Source organism: Triturus cristatus, chromosome 4_2 (assembly GCF_964204655.1).
Source record: "Triturus cristatus chromosome 4_2, aTriCri1.1, whole genome shotgun sequence".
Lineage (NCBI taxonomy): Eukaryota > Metazoa > Chordata > Amphibia > Caudata > Salamandridae > Triturus > Triturus cristatus.
The window spans coordinates 715,012,136-715,035,768 of record NC_140586.1 but is presented as its reverse complement, the minus strand read 5'-3'; the positions used below and the strand labels follow the sequence as shown (position 1 = coordinate 715,035,768).

The window sequence follows — 23,633 nt, the reverse complement described above, 5'->3', positions numbered from 1 at the left end:
CAGGTGCTACACCATAGAACACACAAACAATATAAAAACTTGAACTCCCTCCCAAGGTATCTGAGGGACATTAACCTATAAAAAGTATATCAGTTATAATTTCTGCCAAGGCAAGAGTCACATAATACATAAGGTGTTGCAAACTCCCAAAAGTGGAAGCACTAACACTGCATTGGGAAAATTGGTCACTCACCCTGTCCCTAGTACCTAAACATCCAAAGCCCTGTGACACCAACTTCCAGTTCACGATGCATATCAAGGCATACTGCAGTGCCATGATCTCCTGGGCCACTGAGGCAAATAGTAGCTGCAGCCCGGGAGCCATGTACGGAGCAAAGATGAGGCACGGGGAGCAGCGAAAATACAGCGAGCAGCTTTCAATGCACTGCATTGTAAAATTAGTCACTGCTCGTCTCTCTCTCTGCGAACCCTGTCAGGTTCTACCTTGGTGGGAGAAAATGGACTAGATTGCCCATGCCTTTCCTTAGCAACCGTACAATTCTGGTACTCTCTGCTGGTCACAACGAAAACGATGAAATAATTCACTGAAAGTATAACATTTTTAAATAAAATAGTCCGGTCATGCAATTTCATTTTCTTAAAAAATAAATGAATGGTACTTTAAGACACACAATAATAATTTTAAAATTATCATCTGTAAGCACTAGAACCATTTAAACGGAGTAATGATAAACATAGCACAAAGAGCCCACTTTCTCTTCTCTAACTTTGCATCGAGAGATAATACTCCATTCCAAGATGGCCGATTTGACTTTGTGTACTGTCTGTTAATCTCATAGTGTGCACATATTTTTCTAAAATACTAGTGTGGGCGTGTATAGTGTTTCGACCCTGCCCATACACACCTATTTAGATGTATATCTCAAATGATTTTCTAAATCACAGAATCTGTGGCACTCCCAAAACTTCCCCTGGTTTGTTGAATGTAGGTACAGGGTAAGAAACGGGCCTGTTTGTTACTGTGCTCTGTGCTACATCAGCAGAGTCAGTGACAACCCCTAGAATTTGGATGCAAAGCTGTGTTTAGTAAGGGGCTTATCCTGAGTGGCTAACCTGCCTACAAACCACTTCGACATCGCAGGATCGTTTACGTGCACATAGCTGTTTTGATACAGGATTCAACTGAATTGTGGCATACTATAACAACGCAATGAGTGTCAGAGAGGACATTTTTGTGGTTTAATTTCTATTATAGGCATTAATGGAAATGCAAAAACCAGCAATGACGGTGAAAAAAAAAAATTCAGGCGAGGAAGCGGCCACATTCGCCTTAACCTAAAGCTGCTTCCTGGGATCCCAGCGCCCACCCAAACATAATAAGCGGATGCGAAGAGAGACCTGGGCTTTGGGAGAAGGTGATACAGCACTCCCTGGTTATTTTGGCCGCCGATGTGACCCGTTGTCCTCGCTCTTCCCTATGCGCAGCCAACGATGAAAGCGGGACAGTATAACAAAACACATCGCTCAGAGATACGGAGCAGAGCTCGCATCACGAGCAAAAAACACATGCAGGAAACTAACAAAAAGCAGATTGACATGCTTGTTTTCAATCACACTCTTTACAGACCTGTTTTCAATGCAGCTTGAAATCAAAAGACTGGGGGAGCATCTGTGTGACCAGGGAGCCTGACCAGAGAGCCTTCCCATAGTGCCTCCAGAAACGGAAGAAAAAAAGTAATGCACAGCACTGGCCTATATGCACACAAGGGGAATGCTACAAGTCCTGGGTGCATGCTGCATAGGAGGGAACAAACAAAGAAAAGGTGGAACAAATGGTAACAAATATCAACTTGTAAGCGAGGATTTTTAAAGAGAACTGCAACAAACAATTGAATATCATTGGACGGGGTCTAAGCCCAGAAAGTGAATACAGCAGGTCCCAAAGAGACAGCACAAGCGCTTTCTAGGCTCGACCTAATAAAGGACTCACCTAAAAGACCTCAAAGCCTAGCAGCTAAACAGGAGTGTGAATACTGGAACGGTTACTGACCAGGATAAAACATGTGATGTAGATGACTGCCAACCCACAGCAGGAAACTGCCTGACTTGGTACTATTACAAAAGGTATACCACTTGGGAAGGTAGTAATCCAATGCTGATTTATACGTGCACTCTATTAAAAACTGAACAGTCCTGGTAAAACAAACAACATAAATGGTTCATCGTGTTTCTTCCTTTAAACAACATAAAGTTTAAATGGACTCTAAAAATGAAAGTTCACATGTTTCACTCTAGAAAGCACACACTTAACACAATAAAAGAACAGGCTGTTCCAAGCATGCAAGCTTAAACTGAACAGGTCCATCGTCCTCACTTACCCTGTTTGTACTGGGCTAAGCCCTGCTGACTTTCAGTACAGAATGTAATACAAGTTAATAACCCCATGGCAATAAGTCACTAAGGAGCAGTACACAGTCATATCAGGATAAACAAAGTACGCCTCATCCTGGTCATCAAAATCTACTTAATCTGCTAAATCTTCCTTTCCACTTCCCCATCCAAGGAACAAATGCTAATTTTCCAAATAACTAATTATCCTGCTCCTTCCGTATTAACTGCAGCTCTTAATTTGTGCAGGTGCTTGCAAGTGGTGGGAACTGTTTCATTTTTTACAACTGAGACTAATTTTCAATCATCACTCTTTGAGCATGAGAGAGAATGGCTAAAAATGAAGACGGGCGAGGAAGATTAGATAGCAAAATTCATATACTCAAGATGCATGTATTAGGTAGGAACAAGTAGGAGTTAATGCTTCAAATGTTGGTGGTGGGCTCACTTGTTTTATACTCCCACTCTTATCTATTCCACTTGTTACAATCCCTGTTACACCTGCTTACACATCTTTATTTCGAAAAACCCCCATCATTTTTCAATGTGGACTGCGTGTTTGCGATGCCTAAAAATTAAGTTATGTTGCACTGGCTTTATATCCTATTGCTATGTAAGACACTCCATTTCAGCAATACAAAGAACGTTGGGTTCTACTTCTCACAAAAAGGTATTTGTTCTGTACAATAAGCTTTCTGTATTCACTTCTTTTTCACTATAAACACAAATGTATCCTTACTACTTCAATTAAGACAGGGGGATTTTAATATTATATGTAATATTAGTGAAAATTGTCAGCCCTCGCTAAGATCCTATACTTCTAAGTGCATGATATTAATTCACACCCTCAAAGACATATATTACTTTTTTTTAGCTTCATATCTGTTACATTTCCTGTGTTTTAATCATGGTTGGCTTGTATTTCTCAGTATTACTCAGGTACTATCCTACCTTTTACTGATAAATGATGCTTCCATTACTAAGACCGACTGATATTTCATGTAAAAAGCTTATAAAATACAGAGAAGTTACTGACCACTAAATAAAAGTGGTTGAGAAATGTGGTGATATGGAAGCGGATAAAAGAAGGCATTTGGATCCTAATTTCTAACATGCACACGTCGCTTGCGAGAATGGCATATTGACCACCTACTTGTTGACAGATCTTCTACACATAATTATCTTAGGGGTGGGTGGATGAGAGCGGGTTCCATCATGATGCCCAAAGCCTTATAGACACAAGCATATTGTATAATGTTTGCCTTGAAGAAAGTGTATAATAATGTACACTCCCCTGGTATAGCCTCAGTTACAGACATTTCAGCAAAAGACAGAACATAGGTACATGGCTCTGTTGTTTTCCTAGCTAAATTGTCTTCTTGTTTAGATTTAATTTAATCTACACCTTTTAGAGAATTTATAAATTTGTAATCATGCCCTCAGGCTAAAATTTGTGTTAATAAGATAGTCATACAAAATAATGCTACAGCTAGATTTTATATTGCTATGTCGACACTTTTAGAAAGTTGTTTTCCTGCATACACCAAATGTGCCTTTCTGGCAGTGTCACCTGACTATTGAAGGGCTTCCCTGTAGTGTGATGTGGGTGAATTGCTCCCAGACAGTGGACAAAAGGTTTGTGTGAGATGTGTTTTTCCTCCTTGCACAGAATGATCTGTGGGCTCTGCCCATCCCCTTCCTGATCTTCAAAGGATACCTACACTGTCAGTGGCAGATTTAGCTCATACCTAGGCCTGCTTCCCTTTGCCTTCCTAGTCAGCCTGGCTCCAAACCCAGTGGGAAGAGGCGCTGCCTCAGAATTGGTTTGGAGAGACCACAAGGGTTTTTTTTCCATTATCATAGCCATCACTGGGTGATCACAGAGAACTCTGACCGAGGGGGATAAAGGATTCTGCCATGTTAGATTTAGGTAGAGACTGGCACTTCAGGATAGTTTAGAGTAAAACAAACATGAAGAACTTTATAAGTTGGTAGGGTCACCCCAGGAATGTTTTACCCCATTAGTTAAAGAGTGTCCAGGAGTTTCCCTGGCCCAAGGGCTGGCACTGTCTATGCAAGTAGTATATCCAGTACCCATCTCAGAACACTCCTGGACCGGTCAATAATCAGAAGGAGGACTGCCCTGCTGTCTGAAGAACCTAAAGGAAGACTGGACCTGCTTGTATTGCATCCAGGACCCTGGAAGTAACTCTGAGCGGAGTTTTCTGATCTCCTGTTTGAGCTACAGGGGCACAACGAGATTCCAGAGGCCTTCTTCGAAACTGCTTAGCTGACCAGTTCCAAACTGGCCTTACCCAGGACCCTACTGCTCGCCTCTGCTGGAGTGAGTCCTGACCCCCAAGTACTGTCCACAAGTTCCTGGACCTTAGGCTGGAGTCAAAGCGTACTCCTCCTTTGGTTTCCTGAAACCTGGGATTTAAAGACCTCTGACAACTGGGACCAACCTGCCAAGCTGATCTGACGAAGGTGCATGGTCGCTGTGCCAAAGATTCAGGTTGCTCCCGGTACATTCTTCTCCGCAGCAGCAAATCCACTCCAAAGGGACTTCAGGGAGAAGGCATCTGGTCTCATGGAGCCCTCTTTAGGCATTGCCTACAGCCCTGCCATACTGGAAGAATCTGAGCTCCAAAAAGAATAAATCTGAAGGTGGAAATCTCACCAGGCAAAGGAGTAAAATGTATCCTGCTGGTGAGGGACCTCCTCTGTGTACAAAATTCAAATTTCGCCCACTCTGATATTTCCCACCTAAACACAACAGCTTCACAAAGAGTTTGTCCAGTGGCAGTTTGGCGGCATGGAGCCCTCTTCAGTCATAGCCTACTGCCTTGCGCAGCTGTGGGTTTATCACTTCCATCTCAGAGACTAAGTCAGAAGGTAAAACTTTGCACCATAACAAACCTGGTCTCTGTATCCAACCCACACTGCATCACGATCTGTCTTAAATTTGGACTGTATCTTAGTCAAGCACAACCAGATGACCGCTGTTGGCGCTTAACGCTTTTTGATGCTATTTTGAACCTTAAAATTTAATAAATTGTAACTCCGGTTCTACCTATTAGATTTTAATAATTTTCGTGTCTTTCTTTTTAATAAAAGTTATTTTGTTTTTCTAAATTGGTTTAAGATTTTTGTTGTGTGGTGTTTTCACTTTATTACTGTTTAAGTATTGCATAAAATACTTTACACATTGCCTCCAAGCTAGCCCTGCCTGCTTTTCCGCCAGCTACCAAAGGGTTAAGTACAGATTTATTTAGTGACTACTGTGCTCCACCCCGACATGGATTGTAATTATTATTTGATGTGGGTTTTCACCTCCCTCAAGTCATATGCCAAAATTTTACAAGTTTGTTGTGAGAAATTCCCAAATTGTGCTATTATGCCACGCCACGTAATTATGCGCTGTTCGTGGAAACAATTAAGCACACAGGAACAAAGCAAACAAACATTACATAAGTGGCTGCTGTTCGCAGGACTCGGGTGTTTTGCATTTTTTTTTTTGTACAAAATTCTTTTTTTGCATTAAAGTAGAGCACCAAATGCTAGATTCGTATTTCACTTAATTACATTTAAATTTACACAACTCTGGAAAATTTTCCACAATTACGTAAATGCAAAATTCTGTGAATTTTGCAAATCTCTATTGATATAGTCCCTAGACTGTTGTGAGAACTTAACATTAAGAATTTACGATCTGTAAGAGAAATCCACTCCTAGAATGTCATTTAAGAAGCTAGCCAACAATTGATGAAAGCCAATTCTCCCATTTGTGACTTCAATGATTTTAAGGTGAAGAAATTAGAAAAATACACTATTAATACTTATGAACAGAGTAGTATTGACAATTATTTACAATTACCATTCAATGAGTTAACTAGACTGATTTTTGCCAATGCTTTTTTTAATATTACCTCCATAGGAATTTTCAGAAGCAGGATGGAACTTTGAGGTCTCATTTCATTTACGTTGTTTATGGAAACAATTCACCAACTTTTGTGGGGATGCTCCAAAGACCCTTGTAAGCACGCCCTCGCCAAATAATTCTAGCGAAAGTAAAATTAGACCAGTGCCAGGTGTCTATTTTCTTCAGTGTTGGTCTTGAGATAAAGACACATGGGCCAAATACATCCTTACTGGTTGTTGTGTCAAAGTTTATGACTGAGCACCAGCAAAAAGTCACAATTAATCAAAATAGCAAAGTGCTTGTATGGCACCGTCAACTCTTCGTGGACATATAGACTCTCAACAGCAGGTCACAAAACATTACTTCAAAATGTATGTGCTCTTTAACTCCACTGCTAGGGATCACAGCGCGAACGTCTACAGATTGTGTGTTCACGCCTAGAAAATAGAGCATTGTTTGGTTACCTGTGCATGATATTACTTCACACCCTCAAAGACATATATTACTTTTTTTTAGCTTCATATCGAAGCCAAATACTGAGCTTTAATACCGAAGGTTTTTTGTCGAACGTATGTGTGAGTTAACCCTCGAAATTGAGGACTGGGTAAGAAGTAAGTTACACCTACTAACAGAAGAATCTTTGTCAATCTGCGTCACTATCATATTGCCACATACTTAAATTCTATTATATTTTTATCCAGGAGAGCAGTGCCCGGAAAAGCACAGAAACTAGCGCAATAAGTCCTGCCCCCTCCTTGTGCCAGCCCTGGGTGTTGGGCAACTGGCAGTGTATGCAAGTGACTGTGGATGAGTCGTGTTGTGCTGAGTTGTTGTGTGAATGGTGTTGTATGCAAGTAAGTGGCCATGAGACAGACGCCCACGTGAGACTGTGGGAGATTGCTATTGCCTGTTTGTTGTAGGCAAATGGTGTTTGATATGAGTGGTGCTGGGCTAGTAGCTGGATGAAGAAGAGTTGTGGGAGAGCATTTTTATGAATGCTATTTTCTGTGAATGTGTCCCTAAGTTACATGCCCATTCTGCCCTCAAATGGACTAAAATGTTTCCTAGCATGCGTGCATGATTCTCCATCCCACAAATCAACAAAAAGCAGTCATCTGAAAATGCATGTGTGGAATACCTTTGCACCACTTAAAATTCTCCCATGGCTAACTATAGTAGGAACAGACAGACCCAAAATGGAGCAATCTGAGTATTTGAGGGCATTAACTGGCAATAAAGGCATGCTTTCCACACCCTCCAACTCTGAGGCTTGTTTTGTTATAAAAACGTCCACTAACCAAACTAAATTAGACTCTTGCAACCTTTCTTGCCATTGCACTATTTTTAAGGTACACTACATAACAATGTCCCACAACTGGAATCCCTTAGCATGTAAAGTAAAACAAGCGCAATTGTCATGTACGATTTTGTAGACTAAACGCTAAAAATTCATTTTCTAGGCTACTGCTGTTCCCAGTGAGCATTCTCTAAGAGCATTAACATTCTAGTGGCCGTTATTATTGAGATTGAGGGCCTAGACAAAATCCCATAGAAGATATTGAACTCACTGTAGACAGTGTGATTACAGTAGAGTGACCACCGCACTCCAGGTCACTGTGGACATTGTCTCCAGTAATGAATTTTTTGCCTACAAATCATTACTTTCCGGTGTGTTCATGTAATTAGATCAATTAAAGAAAAACAAAGACCACACCACCATAAATGCATTAGGATATCAAACAAAGGATCAGAACTGGAAATCGTATTGGCGATTATCTGCAAGTATGCGGTCACCCTCGTTTGCAGGCTGGTTAAGAGAGGCCCCATTATTACTTGAATGTAAAATTGTTGCTGTTTGGATTTGAACTTGATTCTATATCAGTAGCCTGTGGAGACCCAGATATGGACAATCGCAATACAGACAATACCAGAACAATGGCAAATAAAAGTCACTTTCGTATTACCGAATAGCACTGGATAATATAACACTATACATAACCTTCGAAATCTTGTGTTAAGTATTTGAGAAAAAGTCATTGACACATGCTAATAAAAAGCATGAATGATGCCGCCAGATGCCTCGTTTCCCATTTTAAATCCTCAGCTGAATGTGGGTCTGGTCCACATCCTCCTGTTCACATTGCGTTTTGTCCACCACTCTCCAGCATAGAGTCCTTCCCCTTTTGAGTCCTTCCCTTCTGTGAGTAATCAAAATGGGTATTCCTGCTCTGATGGGCCAGAAATGTTTCATGTGGTTGTACAGGTGCACATTCAAAGGGCACGCATTTCTGTATATTACAACTAACATTAAAGAAGAGCCATGAATATACTATAGAAACAAATCAGATCTTTCTAGCAGTTTCAAATGAAGGTTTTAACCCCTTGAAACAGCTATGTCTTTAACTAAACATCTAGCAGTGAGACTGTGACATACAAAGATTCATACCCCAACAGATGCTACAATGGTTATGATAAACCCACACTATAAATTCTGACTGATCCGTGGGAAAACTGACAGGAGCAGGTTTCTAGGAACAATCTGCTATCAACACATTTTTATTTTGAAGAGGAAGTCGGTGACAACCCTTACATCTTCATTCTCAGCATTCACTGCAGACTGTCCATGACATCAAACATCATTAAACCACATTGTAGGTAATCAGGATTCAGAGAGCTCTTTAATTTGCCATGAGGAAAGCAGGCCGATCAAAAATGTCTCTGTTCCATATTTTACATCTACATCTTTCCCTAGAGAATTTGGACAATAAATTATATATAAGCCACAGAACATTTTGGGCTGGTTTATAAACATATTCCTTTTAAATAAATGCCTTTTAAATAAAGTAAAAAAAAGTTTTCAAAGACATTGCGTTCACAAACACAAGTGACTAGGCGTTAACATCTTTATCCATCCCTTGAAACATGATAAATAATTTTGAATGGAAATAAAAAGGAGTCCATAGCTCCGGAGCTCCAGGCTACTCCTTCAGTGTCCTCAAATTCAATAAAAAAATCTTGAAGTCATCTTTGACTCAGAACTGTGGTTTCACACCACACAAGTGAATAACATGGCAAACCATGTTTTTGACCCTCATCGCCTAGGTTGGATCCTTCCACTACTGAAACCTCAGAATAGATTCACCATTTTCTTGCTATGAACCTCTTGCACATGATCTATTGAGTGTACAGAGGTCCCTATACAAAATGACAAGGAAACATTGAAGTGTAGGAAATTGCACCACCAAACTCCCTGTTTGCCAGAGAAGATCTTCTCACGCAACCCTTGAAGCTTCCCCATCAATTACCCGTTACACAAATGGTGAAATGTAATAGTTTTTGCTAGATTCTAAAGACCTTTCAGCACAAGGATCAGGAGTAGCTTTTTAAATTTTATTTACCATTCCTCTTCAGTAGACCCTAAATATTAGTCTTCTAATACAGTTATACTTCGCTTCTGCTGAGAAAACATGGTTTTGTGCAGTGTCTTTACATTCTCAAGGCTTCTGCCGTGAAACCCACTACATTTGTCTCTTCACTTTGAGCTACACATCAGAACATTCCAGACACATCTGGCTATCCTTCCCTTCTGGTAAGTATTCCAACAAGAATATCTATAACAACTGTTTGTTGTGATGTCGCCTCACTCCAGTGTGTGACCAGCCCGATGAAGTGTTCACCACTTTCCCTAACATATTGCCAATACAATAAATGAATAATAATCTTATTTATGAGGAAGTGAAGCCATTCAGGGTGCTCTTATACAGAAAATATATGTATATGAAGAGAAGCACCCACTATTGACCTGGCGAGTAGCGCTGGCGAGAGTGCACAGTGGGTGTCACAAAGAGAAGGATTTAAGTAGCCACAAACTGTTTCAAAGGGGATCCTGCCTCAGTAAGGCCATAAGTAATGCTTTAATTGGGCTAGGCCCTAAGATGTGAAGTTTCACCCAAGCAGCATGTCTGTCAGTTGGACGTGCTTTGGAGGTAAGGTGCGGTATCTCTGTAATACCCCAAGCACAGCTGTAAATGATAATGGGCTTGAAGTCCAACTTGGCAACACATCAAGAAAGGCGCTAAGTAAACATGGCCGCCTGCTTAGGAGCTCCAACTCAGGAATGCTGGGAGCACTGCTTTAAGTGTGCATGTCATTAGGGGTCAGACATTTTGCTTCAGAATTATCAACTGTGGGGCTCTACACTGATTAGGTCTGCAGAGGTTCCATTTGAAGAACACCACAGACAGGGTTCTCATTGGGTGTTGTCTTGGGAAGAGACATTTAACCTCAGCACTGCCATCAGCATAACCTAAAACTTGGTTTAAACTTGGAATCCATGACCTGGTAAAATGTATTTTGTGCAATTTATGTGTTTCCTTCATAGCCACTTAGAGAAGAAAGCCGTTTTCAGCAAGCATATTGTTTATCAGACAGGAATAACAGAAGGGTCCCAGGCAGCTGAACAGCGGAGATTAAAAGAAGCTAAAATGTGAATATAATTCAATGTTCACCAGAAACCTACCCAACAGTTTAATGCTATTGACATGATGGTGATTCCAAGGTGGGGTCACTAAGCAATCTATTGAGAAACACAGGAATGTTCAGACTAAAGAGGGCCATAACAATGAAACTGCTTTGAAAGAGATGATACAAAACTCTGCATGTAAAGAACAACCATCGCTCGTCCAACATAACCTTTTCCACATACACTGCCGTACAGGGCTTGCGAAAACCTCCCACGTGGTCCTTTGCCGAAACCATTTTGCTATATAATAAAAATCATTGTTGATTCGTTGATAAATATATCATAAATACAAAGTGTGAAACTATAGTGCACTTACAATGTCCCCACTAGCAGCTGATAATGTGAATGAAATCTTAAGTAGCTGAGATACCTGTGCAGAATATAAGATGTTTCATAATGGAAGGTTGTGAGGTTACATGAAGTATGCAGTCAATGTTAGGGTTGATTCACGCTTTCTGATGTCCGTCACTGTGTAAGTGACAACACCCTGCGGCAGCAATCTCCAGGGCTATCACCCCAAGTAGTAGGTCGATTATTATTTCCCAAATGATTATTTTGCCAAAAAAGCATAAACATTCAGAAAAATGTCCATAAGCACCACACCCATAGTTGTATGTCTCATAGAGGAGACCAATTAATCCTTTGGAAAAATGCCAAAGACACTACATATCAATTAGCTCACCAAGCATGCAAATTCTTCATGGGAGAAAATTATTTAGCCTGCCATAAAACAACAATATGAAGGAGTCTATGCACGCAATGCGAAATATTACTGGAAAATAATCCACAAAAATAGCTCCTCTATACTTCTCACAATATGAGAGTGAGAAAGCTAGCACTTGGTCAAGCCCTATTCTAATACTGCGTAGGGTGTGAAATCTTGAATACAAGTACGTCGTGTTCACTTATTAAAAAGGTCACATATACTGGTTGGCGAAAAATAGAAATGTTAACCTTTATGTAAGAGGTGAGGAAGCTATCATAATAGATACCGTACACCCCACTCTCGTAATGTTTTAGATCTTAAAACCGGGCTAATCCTTCAATTCCGTCCCTTTATTGATACAATTGTAACCCTTCACTCATCCATAATATAATTGTTCTCAATTAAGATCCCCTGATGAGCCCTCTTAGCACCAGTTGGTGCTGGCAAAGAAACAGCCCTATGAGGAAGCATGCTGCCTATCGTAGGTAAGTGATTCATATTCTTAAAACCAAAACGTCTATATGTACCGTCAGGATTCTAGAAGAACGACATAAGTGAGTCGACCACGTAAGTCATGATAAAATAACGGTATTGGAATGAACTTTTCACCTGGTGTTGTTTTGGAAGAGTATGAGAAGTAAGTATTAGTAAAGTTCACGGTACCTGAAGGTCGGACACCAGTCTCACCTGAATACGGAGGTTTTGGGATTAGGATGCTGCTAGACAAGGTTGAACGAGACACACTCACCATGCAGTGAAGGCAGCTTGCCCAATCAGGCTCAGTGTCACATTCACTCCATGGATGATTTAATTCTTTGTCTTCTCACTCTGGCCCATCCGATGAGCTGTAAATTCATCCCTTGATCTCACTCATTCAAGATCTGATCAATGAAGGTGGTGACCATCAAGTATTTCCGCTCTAACATAAAGCAAGCACTATGTGACATTGATGTGATTCTACTTTATTTCACTGGAAACCAAGAAAACATCTCAATTTAACTTCACTTTGGAATCATTGTGTCTGCTCAGTTTTTTATTGTTGATTTCAACTAGTTCTTGGCCATCTGGCTAGAGAAAAGCATAGTGCATTAATGCATATATGTTTTTGTTCATATTGGCAAAGATAACACATTTCTAAACACGAAAGTTCAAGAGGCAGTCCCTTGAACATATCTAACTCACCACACGTAGCTTCCGATTCATCAGACCCATCAGGGCATTCGTCTTCTCCATCACATTTCCATCTCACCGGTACACAGTGGCCATTATCGCAGGTGAATTCATTCTCTGCACAGGTTGTCTTTGCTGTAAATAAGAAAGATATTTATGATTAGCCTTAATGACCAGTATTACCTACAGCCATTATCATTCCTTTCTGGAGGTGTAGTCCTTATAGGGATAATTCCACAACAAAGTCATATGAACATCAAATGGCCCTCTTGGATTTTAGCCCTTAATTTTAAAGCCTCCACTTATTATGTGATGAATATTGCATGTGTCATCCCACAAATACACAAAACCACATCCGGATGCAGGGTCTTCCCGTACATTGCTCTTAAAGCGTGGAAACAACTTCTTAATGTACATCAGAGCCACCTCCTCACTTCTTGAGTTCTGAAAGAAGCTGAAGACCTGGCTTTTCCATTAAACCTCCACCTCCACCCCCACCCCCACCCACACCCCGCATGACTAGGCACACACATCTGCTCAGCACCGGGATGCTCTCGCGGGTGACAGTGCGCTCTACAAGTACATATAATAACATTAACCTGTTCTGTCACAGGTGCCCACACTTGCCGTACACATTATACTCACAGAAAAAACTAAGACCGTTTTTGAATAAAACAATTAACTGCATGTTCTATGAAACAAAAAACATAGCCCTTAACTCCTGTGCAGCAAAAAGCATAGTTGTAAAGCTTACAACATTTCATCTTCCTCCATCAAAGGGCAAATGCAGAACACAAGTTAATAAAGCGCAAGACTACATTGGCCACTGAAAGTGTGAGGGGAGGGAAATAAGGGGGACAGGTGATGTTTCGTCTCCTTGTTCCCCAGTCTCTACCTGTGGTTGGCCAGACTGCCAATCTAGTAGCTTTTCCTCATTGTCATTGTGTCACTTAACTGTGCATGTGAGTAGGCATAAGACGGTGTATAGAATGCACCTATCTACAAGGCACCGGACTGTGAATGATGGTAGTGCGTACATGGGGTAGGCATTTGATTGTCAGGGGATAGCCCACGGGTAGTTAGAGGTGACAGGAACAGCGGCAGGAAACAAACCCCAATCTCAAGTAGGGCATTTATCTCAGAAAGACTTGGCAGGACTTCATAAGTTCAGAGACTAAATGGAAATCTGGAATCGAAGATACTGTATAAAAAGCTGTTCGACCCTCCTTGATGTGTGCTCTGACAAATAAACTATGGCAATAAACTTTACGTGACCCTTCCTCTCCCGCTCCTCAGAGTTCAGAAATACAGCACCTTCTTCTAAAACCCTACAATAGGACGAGGGATGAGGAGTCAACTTGCATTTATTTTTGAACCCTAAATATGTTTTTTCATTTCTCTTATTGCAGTGCTTAGTTACTCGAGTCCTATTGGTTGTCCTCAGCCTCTGAATTGGTAGATGCTTGACAATCCTCTTTTCATTCCAACACCCACGTGACTTGTTTGCGGACTATGAGAAATTCATGGGTCAGCAAATAGGGTGTGGCCTTGTTTATCCAATGGTAGCTCTCCACGGCTAGCAGGCAGCAGGTGCCCATTATCGTCAGAGCCCAAACAAACGCGGTCTAAGCGGGGGAAATGTGGAGGGTGCAAAAACCTTTTACTTTAAAAACGAGGCCAGACTGGCAGGACAGGGCTTCAGGAGTTTCCCCGGTAGTCTGGAAGGGTGGGGGCCGCTTTTGCTAGTGGGGGACAGCTTTGTAGCATTGCAGCAGTTTTAAAATCACTGCAGAGTTCCTTGTACGCCCAACAGTTTTCAAGCAACAATAAAAGTGGCAAGATAACTCTGGTGAATAATGTACCTGCTGGAGAGAGATCTGAGTTTTGTCTAGTAGCAGTATTTTACTCATCTAAGGTAGCGTATAGGGTTAAAATGGCAGCTGCAAAGAGCGTGTGCTATGCAGATCAGAGAACAGTATTTTATGTGCATAGCTCAGTGGTTTACGCTTTTGTCACAGAGATCCTTTTGTTACTGTGCAGTTCATAAGTTACAATCGTAATCTAGGTCAGAAAGTTATGTTTTTTTCTCTTTCATTATCCTAATTTTGCTAAAAATGATTTGTTTGGGTAGAAATAAATTCTTATGAGTAAAGTCAACACTAACCAGTGTGTTACGTTCTGAATCCTGAGTTTGTGCTTCCCCAGACCAAGGACTCTTAAAAAATGCCCACCAGTATAGATGACATATGAATCCTACACCTTATAGTCCAGATTGTTTTATGTAACTTTTTCGATACCCTCATAGTCTCTGTATGTGTGTAATGTAAAATGCCCTGACACCCAGCACTGGTATGAGAGGCGCTATAAAATGAATGAAATACATGGAGAGATGAGAGGCACTGTTGGAGGGTGAGAGTGAGGAAATCATTGTAAAGCCCCAACATAGATCGCTGTATCCTGGAGCACTGTACGGTCATCATTTACTATGCTTTAAAAACGAGCCCCATTGAATACATAATGAAAAATGTGTTGTAGAATGCACTTGTGCAATTTGTTCCCAGATAATCTTGCGAGGTGAACAACCCCAAACCCCCTTGTAGTGGCCAGGCTCGCGGGCTGCATTCGCTCGCTATGCATTGTATGGAGGCTGGTCTGACAAAATCTGCCAGGGCTGCTTTGGGTTCCCAGTCCTGCCTTCTTTAAAACTGACGATTTCTGTGACAGGAGAATCCGATTTTTATATTCACTTTACTAAACCAAGATTAACTCAGAATAATACAAAATTGTCTTTCAGGTCACAGTTACAAGCATATTAAGAAATCCTTGACAGCCAAAATAGCAATAATTGCCAAGGAAAAGTTTACTTCAATGAGGAACATTATCTTAAAAGCTAAAAGATGACACTGAATGACTTTAGTAAAGTGGTCTATCTTACTACTTTGAAAATTGTCTTGAATTATGCTTTATGATGTTTAAGGGTTTTTGTCTATAAAACGCAAAATACATTAGGAGCAACGCGCTACAACTGAAAACACAGAGTGAGTGTGAAAACTCTTTCTGTGGAACTCAAATCCTCATTCTGTCTTTGGAATACATAGGTGCGGCAGATAGCGCCAAGAGACCCTTGATAAGTGCTGTAAAACACTCATTGCTAAAAAGATTGTGCAGCGCTCCCTGCGAGGCAACGGTAACAAATTTCCTTCTTTTAGTTTTGAACTGTAGTGAATGAGCACAGATGGATAAGCGAAGGGCCTGTAATACATTTCTCCGTGTAGATGAACGTGGACGAAGGGCCAGCTTGTGAGGTTGAAGAAAGAGACGCAGGTGTGGCTATACGGTGTACTGAATATTCTTCGCCCCTGCATGAGACCTCCCTAGCAGCCAACTGGACAGACTCCCAGGTCCTACAGAAACTAAATCCAGTGAATAGGAGTTTTAACCTGTGATCCTGGACAGAGCGGGGCATACAGAACATGGCACCACTTCCTCTTGCGCTGGACTAATACCAAGGCCCCCGCAACCACGCAAGCGCTACAAAATCATAGTAATAATCATGATAATATTTTCAGAATCTGTAATCATTGATTTCAGGGAATCCCTCAACATTGACACCACCAGGTAAATAGCTTGCTTTGTAAAGTAGTTATTGATGGAGGAGCAGTCAGAAGCATTTAGGGTGACCACGAGGTAGTGCAGGAATGGCGGGAGATGCTCTTTTATTGGACGATGGATGTTTGTCCCAGTAACACAATAGAAGAGTGCAAGGTGGATTTCACACGATACCTCCATCTAGCCATCTACCTATCCCATCCAGCTGTTTCTCGCCCTCACCATCTTTGTTTTTTTCCTGCATACTCCGGTTCCACCTTTTCTAAAAGTGGATCTCATGCTGACCATGACATCAAGATTTGCAAGAATGGCTATGGCTGTTTTTTATTTGATTAGTTTAGGCATCACATCAATTTACATAAAATGTAAAATATTCTTCATATTCATCATGCAGATCCACAAAGAATAAGGCTGTTTTCAGTGTTTACGAAACATCAGGGTCTCATGTAGTATTCTGACAATGTGTCTTCTGCTTGGGATTTTCAAGATGGACAATACGTCAACTCCAAAGTGGTCTTAAAGGTTGCCTGAAGCTGATCAGCTTTCTAGGGCACGTAATCTAACTTCAGAAAAGGCATGGTCTCGGTGGGGACCTAAAGGAGCAGGATTAAAATGGAAGCCTTGTGGCTAAACTTACAGGAGAGCCAAGATTTAGTGACTCGGAAGACTACTGCACAGATTTCAAGGGCGAGTGAGCATAAAGGATTATCAACTCCCCAGCGAGATTCCACTGTCCAAGCGTGAGATAATCAATTCTTATACAAATATATTGATTGATACAACGTTCTCAATCGAGAAATAAGTAGAACTCAAAGTCACAAGACGTTTACACATACTTTGGCCGGGATCAAGCTTCACCCCAGAGGTTTAGCACAGTTAGGCAGGTTTTTGATATATGGTGGCAAAGGCCAACCTTAAATGATTTAATAAATGCGATTTATTACCAACTAATTCATTATTCTGAGGGTAGCTTGGAAAAAAACGGAAGTGCATGCTGTACCAATGCTACTACCCTGAATTTGTGTATATTATTTGATATCACATACTACCCATTTTTGTAAAGGTATATTTTATGGGATAATATTAGCAGAATCAATGCTGCCCATTTTGTTGGCCTTTGAAAGATGAAAGGAGGAACCCACCCAAGCGATAGTCCAAGGTTATTCACAACAAATATCTGTTGAATTGGGATTTATGTATCTCTATTATCTTGGTTTCATGTAATGGATGGGCTGTTTAACCCAAGAAGGTGAGAGAGAAGGGCCATTTGGCTTGGTCTCAGGCTCAAATGGGCCTCTACTCTTGTAGGTTTTTGGGCATTTGGTTACGGGCATCAGAAGCTGGACGTTGCATCAGGAGCGGGAAGTTTCAATTGATTCCCTGGAGATCTGCTGCTTGCAAAGGGGAACATGGATGGAACTGTGACTGCTACACAGTATTCAAGAAGCCATTCAATAAAACCTCCCCATTAGCTACAAAAATGGGATGTTGTCCAATATTTCCTAAAACGGAATTGGCCCAAAGAAGCTATGAATCCCAAAAAACAAGAATTTACCCTATTAGAGAAAACAGACTACAAAACATGATGAAGCTTGACCAGGGAGTATTTGGTGAAACTCCAGGGCTTGCCGTGCTTTTTGCCATGAGCAGCAACAACACACTTAAAAGCTCAACATAATGACTGGTAGCTAAAGAGAAATTCAAACTTACCGTCTTAAACACACAATATTTCTACTTTGCACAATATAATTGCGTCTCCATGGGTGCGCCGTGAAGGAGCATGGGACTTTAATGAATATTTGGTTTACGATTCAGAATTTGTGGCTCAGTACACCTGAATATAAAGTCCCTGCTCTTGCTTGGGGCTCCAGATCTTGGGCACAGGTAAAGAATTAATGAGAAGCTGTAAATCAAAAGTCAAATTACTCCTCATAGTTAAATATCAATTATTGAGAGTCAATGATGACAGTTTTATGTGAGTTTAAAGAGTTTTAATAAACAAAATTGAATAAGTATTTCTTTATTAATCATGAATTAATTCTTCTAAAATCTTAATACAGAATACAAAGTATTACACGCATTCCGCATGAATAAAAATCCCTAATCTGAATCTTGAGATGAGAAAAGTATCTGGAACCCATAAAGAGTTAAAAAACGAGAGGTGAACGCATACAGCTTTAAGCAATTCAAATAGCACTTCTCATGAAGAGAAGTTCAAGAATTCAATGGAGTCTCAAAAATATAGCATAGATTCTGCTCAGAGCATAGAGCTTCAGAGCATAGGAAGTCAGGGTCAAGAAAGGAATAGAAACTCGAAGCATCTAGAGTGTGTGGGGGAAGATTGTCTCTAGTCTAGGAACTCGCACTAATATAACATTTTGATATCTACAAATAAATCAAATGCTGCAGCTGTCCGTTCTTTTCAACCAATAGGAGAACAATCTCTTCATAGGAATGGAAATCTTCCACCATCTATGTATGCTGTCTTGAAACAAAGACTTACAAATATTAAGTCTTATGTTTAACAATACGGACATTACACAAGTCGTGGTTTGGTTCCTAATGTGGAAAGCAAAATAGTTCAAAGTTAGGTCTGCCATCCATAAATGAAATCATCTATTTCTCAAATGTTCTAACTTACATAACTTATTCATGAAGAAACATATAAATAAATGTATCATGCTAACTCAGCACATTTTATCACTGAACTCTTCACGTCTTCACATTAATAAGAATGTTGACCTAAGATCAGTAAAAATGAAAAAAGAAACCTGCATTCATAAGCATTTCTAACTTAACACGGGCAGATGTGGAAGCCTCGTACTCCCATGTGCCTTTTAAAGATGTGACTTCTCGTTTTAGGCCTACATGTTATTTCTAGACACTAATTGCACTAATCTGCCTTTATAAAAACGCTCTATCATGGGCAGTTAAAAACAAGCCAGAGATTAAAGGTTTACTTCTAAATGAACCTGCTTCTTCTTGGCTATGACCAAGCAGGGAAAATCCTCAGTAACATGCAAATTGAATGTGCCCAGATGGATGCATCGTTATCTATAGAGAGAGTAAGGCTGACCAATCAGAGTGCAGGATGAGGCTGAATTATAATGCAGTAACCTATCAAATCACAGGATGGCAATATTTACAATTAACCCATCTAATTAACTGTGTCTGGAGCAGAAGACTGAATAAACACATGTGGGTGGAGATGAGACAACATCCTGGGAGGATTTAGGCGCCCAATCAATTCCAGTTGGTCAAATTTATTGCTATATTATTTCTGAAAAGAAAATGGATTACAGAATGTCACTGTTGACATATTGCCAGTTTAATCGAGATATAATGGTTTTCTGGACATGAACGGCAAAAGGTTCAGACATGGTTTAGATGCTCCAAGCTGTAACTTACTGATGAACATTCTTCTAAGTATCTAACTGTCAAAGCCCACTTGCCGGGAACCCATGGAACCCTGCCAAATCGCGCCCGAGTGCGTGGTACAGGGAAGAACTACTGATCCCATGAGCCTTGTCGACCCCTGACGGCGATGACGTCAGGACGCTCGTGCGCGGCGAGCTCAAAGAGGTTCCGGGGCACAGAGAGAGTGCCGCTTACTCTTCTACGAGAGCTGCGCTGGACGTTGCGAAGGCTGGTAAGGGTGCCTCGAGCACCAAGCTAAGTTCGCTGCTGTGTTTAGCTAAGCTTGATTTCTGGTGGCCATTGAGGACGGAGACTCGGAACGGGAGTCTCTCTGTGACGGATCCGTTGGATTCGTATCTGTGCCGGGTCCGTTGGATTCGTATCTGGTCCCTTCCCGAGTAAAACAACCGAAGGACAGTGCAAGGCTGCTCTCGGAATTGTTTATCTGACACTATGTTTTAGGTGCTTTCTTCCCGCGTTGGCGAACTCGGGGAACGAAGTTCATGCGGGGAAGAAGGCACTATTGTGACATTGTCTTAACGCTTTGAGTACCGTTTATGGGAGAATTCTATCCCATGTTCCTTGAGGTGCTTACTTGTTCGGATATTCTCTGAGTGAACTCTCGGATGTTGTGAGAGGGTTGAAGCTGCCGTTTCTGACAAGGCAGAGGGCCCTGTGATGGACCTATTACGTATGGCATGAAGTAATGCTGATGTGTATTCCGAGTCACCAATACCAATTATTTTGATTGTGGAATGATCTAAACCTACAGGATTATATGTTGTGTTTTCCTTTTCTTACGATTATACTGCAGGGGTTCAGAGAGTGAGCAAGAGGCTTTTCCGCTCCCCTGTCTGCATCAAAGTCTTAATCTCCAGGGTAAGGTCTTACGAGAACAGCAAGAGGTGGGGGCGGGAGCAACTCAATACCAGGGCACTAGCTCATGTTACGTTCTCTTTGCTTTAGATATTGGAGAGTACATCCTTCCAGGGTCGTGGGTTCCCTAAAACAACGCTGAGAGTTTTTCTTTCTTTACAGGTACCTGTCTCCTCCGTAGAGTGGGGGGGTGGAGTCGGGTCAGGTGGGAAGGAAGCCAGGCCGGGAGTTACTGATCGCTGTCTCCTTCTGTCTTCACAGGTCTCCCTCCCTGCAGTCCCCATCCTTTCCTTCCCCCGCTGGACCACTCCATGGAGTCTGTAATGTTAATTCAGACCGTGGTGGTGTCGAGAGAGGGACCCCATTAGAGCAACGTACGATCCTGAGGATTCCGGCCACAACACTAGCATGGCATTGTGCAGCAAAGGGATGAGGGGCCCAAATGCAGGCAAGGAACATGAGCTCCGCTACCCCAGCTGGGGTAAGTAAAGGACTACATCAGGTGTGGAGCCTATTATGCCCCAGTCGCACAGCGATTTCCATGTATATACAAAAAACTCCAACTCAATTTGGTAATCCATATTTAACCATTTTATTCCGTTTCACCCAGTATTGTTACATTTCTTTCACCATCCACATGGAAGGATGTATGCTTTTCCATTGCTTCAAATGCTAAAGATATGCCCCTCCAGGCCTTTCTCTAAATCACGAGTAGAAATGCACCGTTCATCCAAGGCAGTCTGCATCCACCCAATGCACTTCGGGCTAAAATAGCCCTTCTTCAGGGGTAACTGCCAGAACTTCATCCTACGCTTGACAGAAATCCAGCCTCAGCCGCTTTCCAAAACTCCACCATGAAAGTGCTCAGCTGCGGGTGGGATGGGTAAAGATTACGAGGATCCTGAGCATCGGTACCACAGCACCTGCTATAGCAATGATACCTATGCACCAGCTGGCCGGAATGGGCCTTTTGTGTGCTCCATCCAACTCTATCACAAAAACGAGAAATGTTGGCGGGACGCCACTGGGGACCACCAGTGGGGGCAATTGTGACCCCTGGACTTCCTCCTGCAAATCTCATGCTTGTCAGTTTCCTGCTTCTCTTAGACGATGCAATTTTCATAAGTCCTGGGATTTTTGTACCTACACTCCCTGTGATATCTCCAGGCTCAATAGCTGGGTGGCGGCGCCGCTCCTGAAGTCATCGTCCTATTTTTAAGTTCATGATTAAACCACAGAAGAACATGCGTTGAACATATTTTTGTCCTGTCGTTGGGCTGTAATTAGGCTTCTCCTAGGATTTTGGTGAAATGTCACTATTCGAATAATGCCTTTAGTGTGCTGCAGCGCTTATTGGGCTAGCCTGTCGTTTTGTGTGCAGCATACTTCTGTGCATGCCGAAATTTCCTTTAATTAAGCAATTACGAAGGTAACCAGCCATTCAGTGACTGTACTTGCATTAACACTCCGACATCAGCACAGCAAGTCATGATGTCAAGCTCATGTTACCATCGTTGAACATATGTGTAAAAATACAATTGGTATGAAAAAATGTACAAAAAAAACTCAAAAGAAGCAAAAATATTGCTTCAAATATTAACATGCCGTGGTCGCGTCTCTGAAAAATGGAAGCCTAAGAAAAAAAAAATGCAAGCTTTCAGTGTCGTTGTTTTATCTGCTGGAATAAAACCGAAATAGAAATGTGGCGTGAAGAAAAGTTGCTGAATTTGTCACTGCTTAAAATGTTATCACCTCATTTTTTTGCCTTCAGCGAAGCTCTTAAAAGGAACAAGCATTTCCCAGAGGAAGACTAAAAGGCTTTATGCTCCGAGAGGCTTAGCGCGTTTTCGGCCTCGATCTCGTTCACTCCATGAAATCCTCAGCAGATCAATGATGGCTGAAAGTCATCCATATTGGGCTGCACGCTCCTTTTGACTGTCACCGGCATTATCAAGTCACGCGTCCCACTCTACGTGTGGATGAGTTGTAAGGTCCCTTGAGGGTCTGAGAAGCCGCTCACCATGGAAGAATCGTGGGCTGGTAGTCATAGTAGGGCTTAACTCATTTTCCAGGGTCTGCATGCCTCCACCTTTGGCTCTCCTCTCTGGTCCTCCTAGCTCCTACTGGCAGTCTAGTTGGCAGGGTCATTAATGGCTTAAGGCCTGAACATGGGCACTCAACTAAGGAGTGTGGAGACCCATCACCAATCTAATGTGGGTCTTTGAGGAATCCCTGACCAAGGGCTGTCCCTGGTAACTGCTAACTGTAGGTGCACTGTCCTGCATGCCAATAATTCTACCGTAATTCACCGTCCAGTTGGCAGGGCCAAGTGTTTGCAGGCTAAACACATTTACTAGGTCACTCTCTATGTAAGAAGTTGAACAGTTTTGTACTTTACGCAGATTGCACGTTTCTGCTCCAGAGTTCTGGCTATAGGACAGGGCATACCCTGGAAGATATTGACTGGGTGCGAGGGTGCACAGTCACAAGGTTAAGTTGAAGGTTTGATCTTGGTTAATAAATACTTGTGGTTCCTCGTTTCAGCAGGCCTCCTTTGGTTATTTAAAGGGTTCTCGTCTCTGCTTCTGCATACTTAGAAGAGACGCTCATTCAATAGAAATGATCGGTCAGGTGGAAGCCTAGCTCCTGCTCTGGGCTCTATCTGTGTCCCCTACCTGCAGCACCAGTGCCGTTTCAAGACATGGCACAGTGAGATCCAAAACCTTCTCCCAGGCTCAAGAGCATGAGCTTACTTTTCCAGTTGCCAGGAGGAACTGGGATTCCCTCAGCTGGCAGGAAAGTCCCATCCATCGGCTACAGTATTATCTGCGGGAAGGCATCTTTAGGAAACTCTTGGGAACATTCCAGGCTCTATCTACCTCTCACCTGTTCACTCCCGGCTCTATAGTAACCACTGCAATAACCAGCCGGGAGCAGCATCATAAAGCCCGGCTAATCACCTGATAGGATATCTAGGAGCTTGCAAGTCCCAAAAGCTTATTCGAACAGCCAGGTCTTGAGGGCCATTCCGAATTCCAGAAGTGAGGTGATGGTCCAAAGGT

The 23,633-nt window shown here is 41.9% G+C and overlaps 1 protein-coding gene across 3 annotated transcripts in view; it reads right to left on the bottom strand.

Annotated features, from left to right (window-relative positions):
* Positions 1 to 23,633, bottom strand: part of LRP8 (LDL receptor related protein 8) — a 1,041,819-nt gene that overhangs the window by 635,192 nt on the left and 382,994 nt on the right. For all 3 annotated transcript variants that reach the window (XM_085602589.1, XM_085602587.1, XM_085602588.1), the window contains one exon: positions 12,682 to 12,804. In XM_085602589.1, the coding sequence (XP_085458715.1) occupies positions 12,682 to 12,804 (123 nt within the window). The remainder of the gene's footprint in view (positions 1 to 12,681; positions 12,805 to 23,633) is intronic.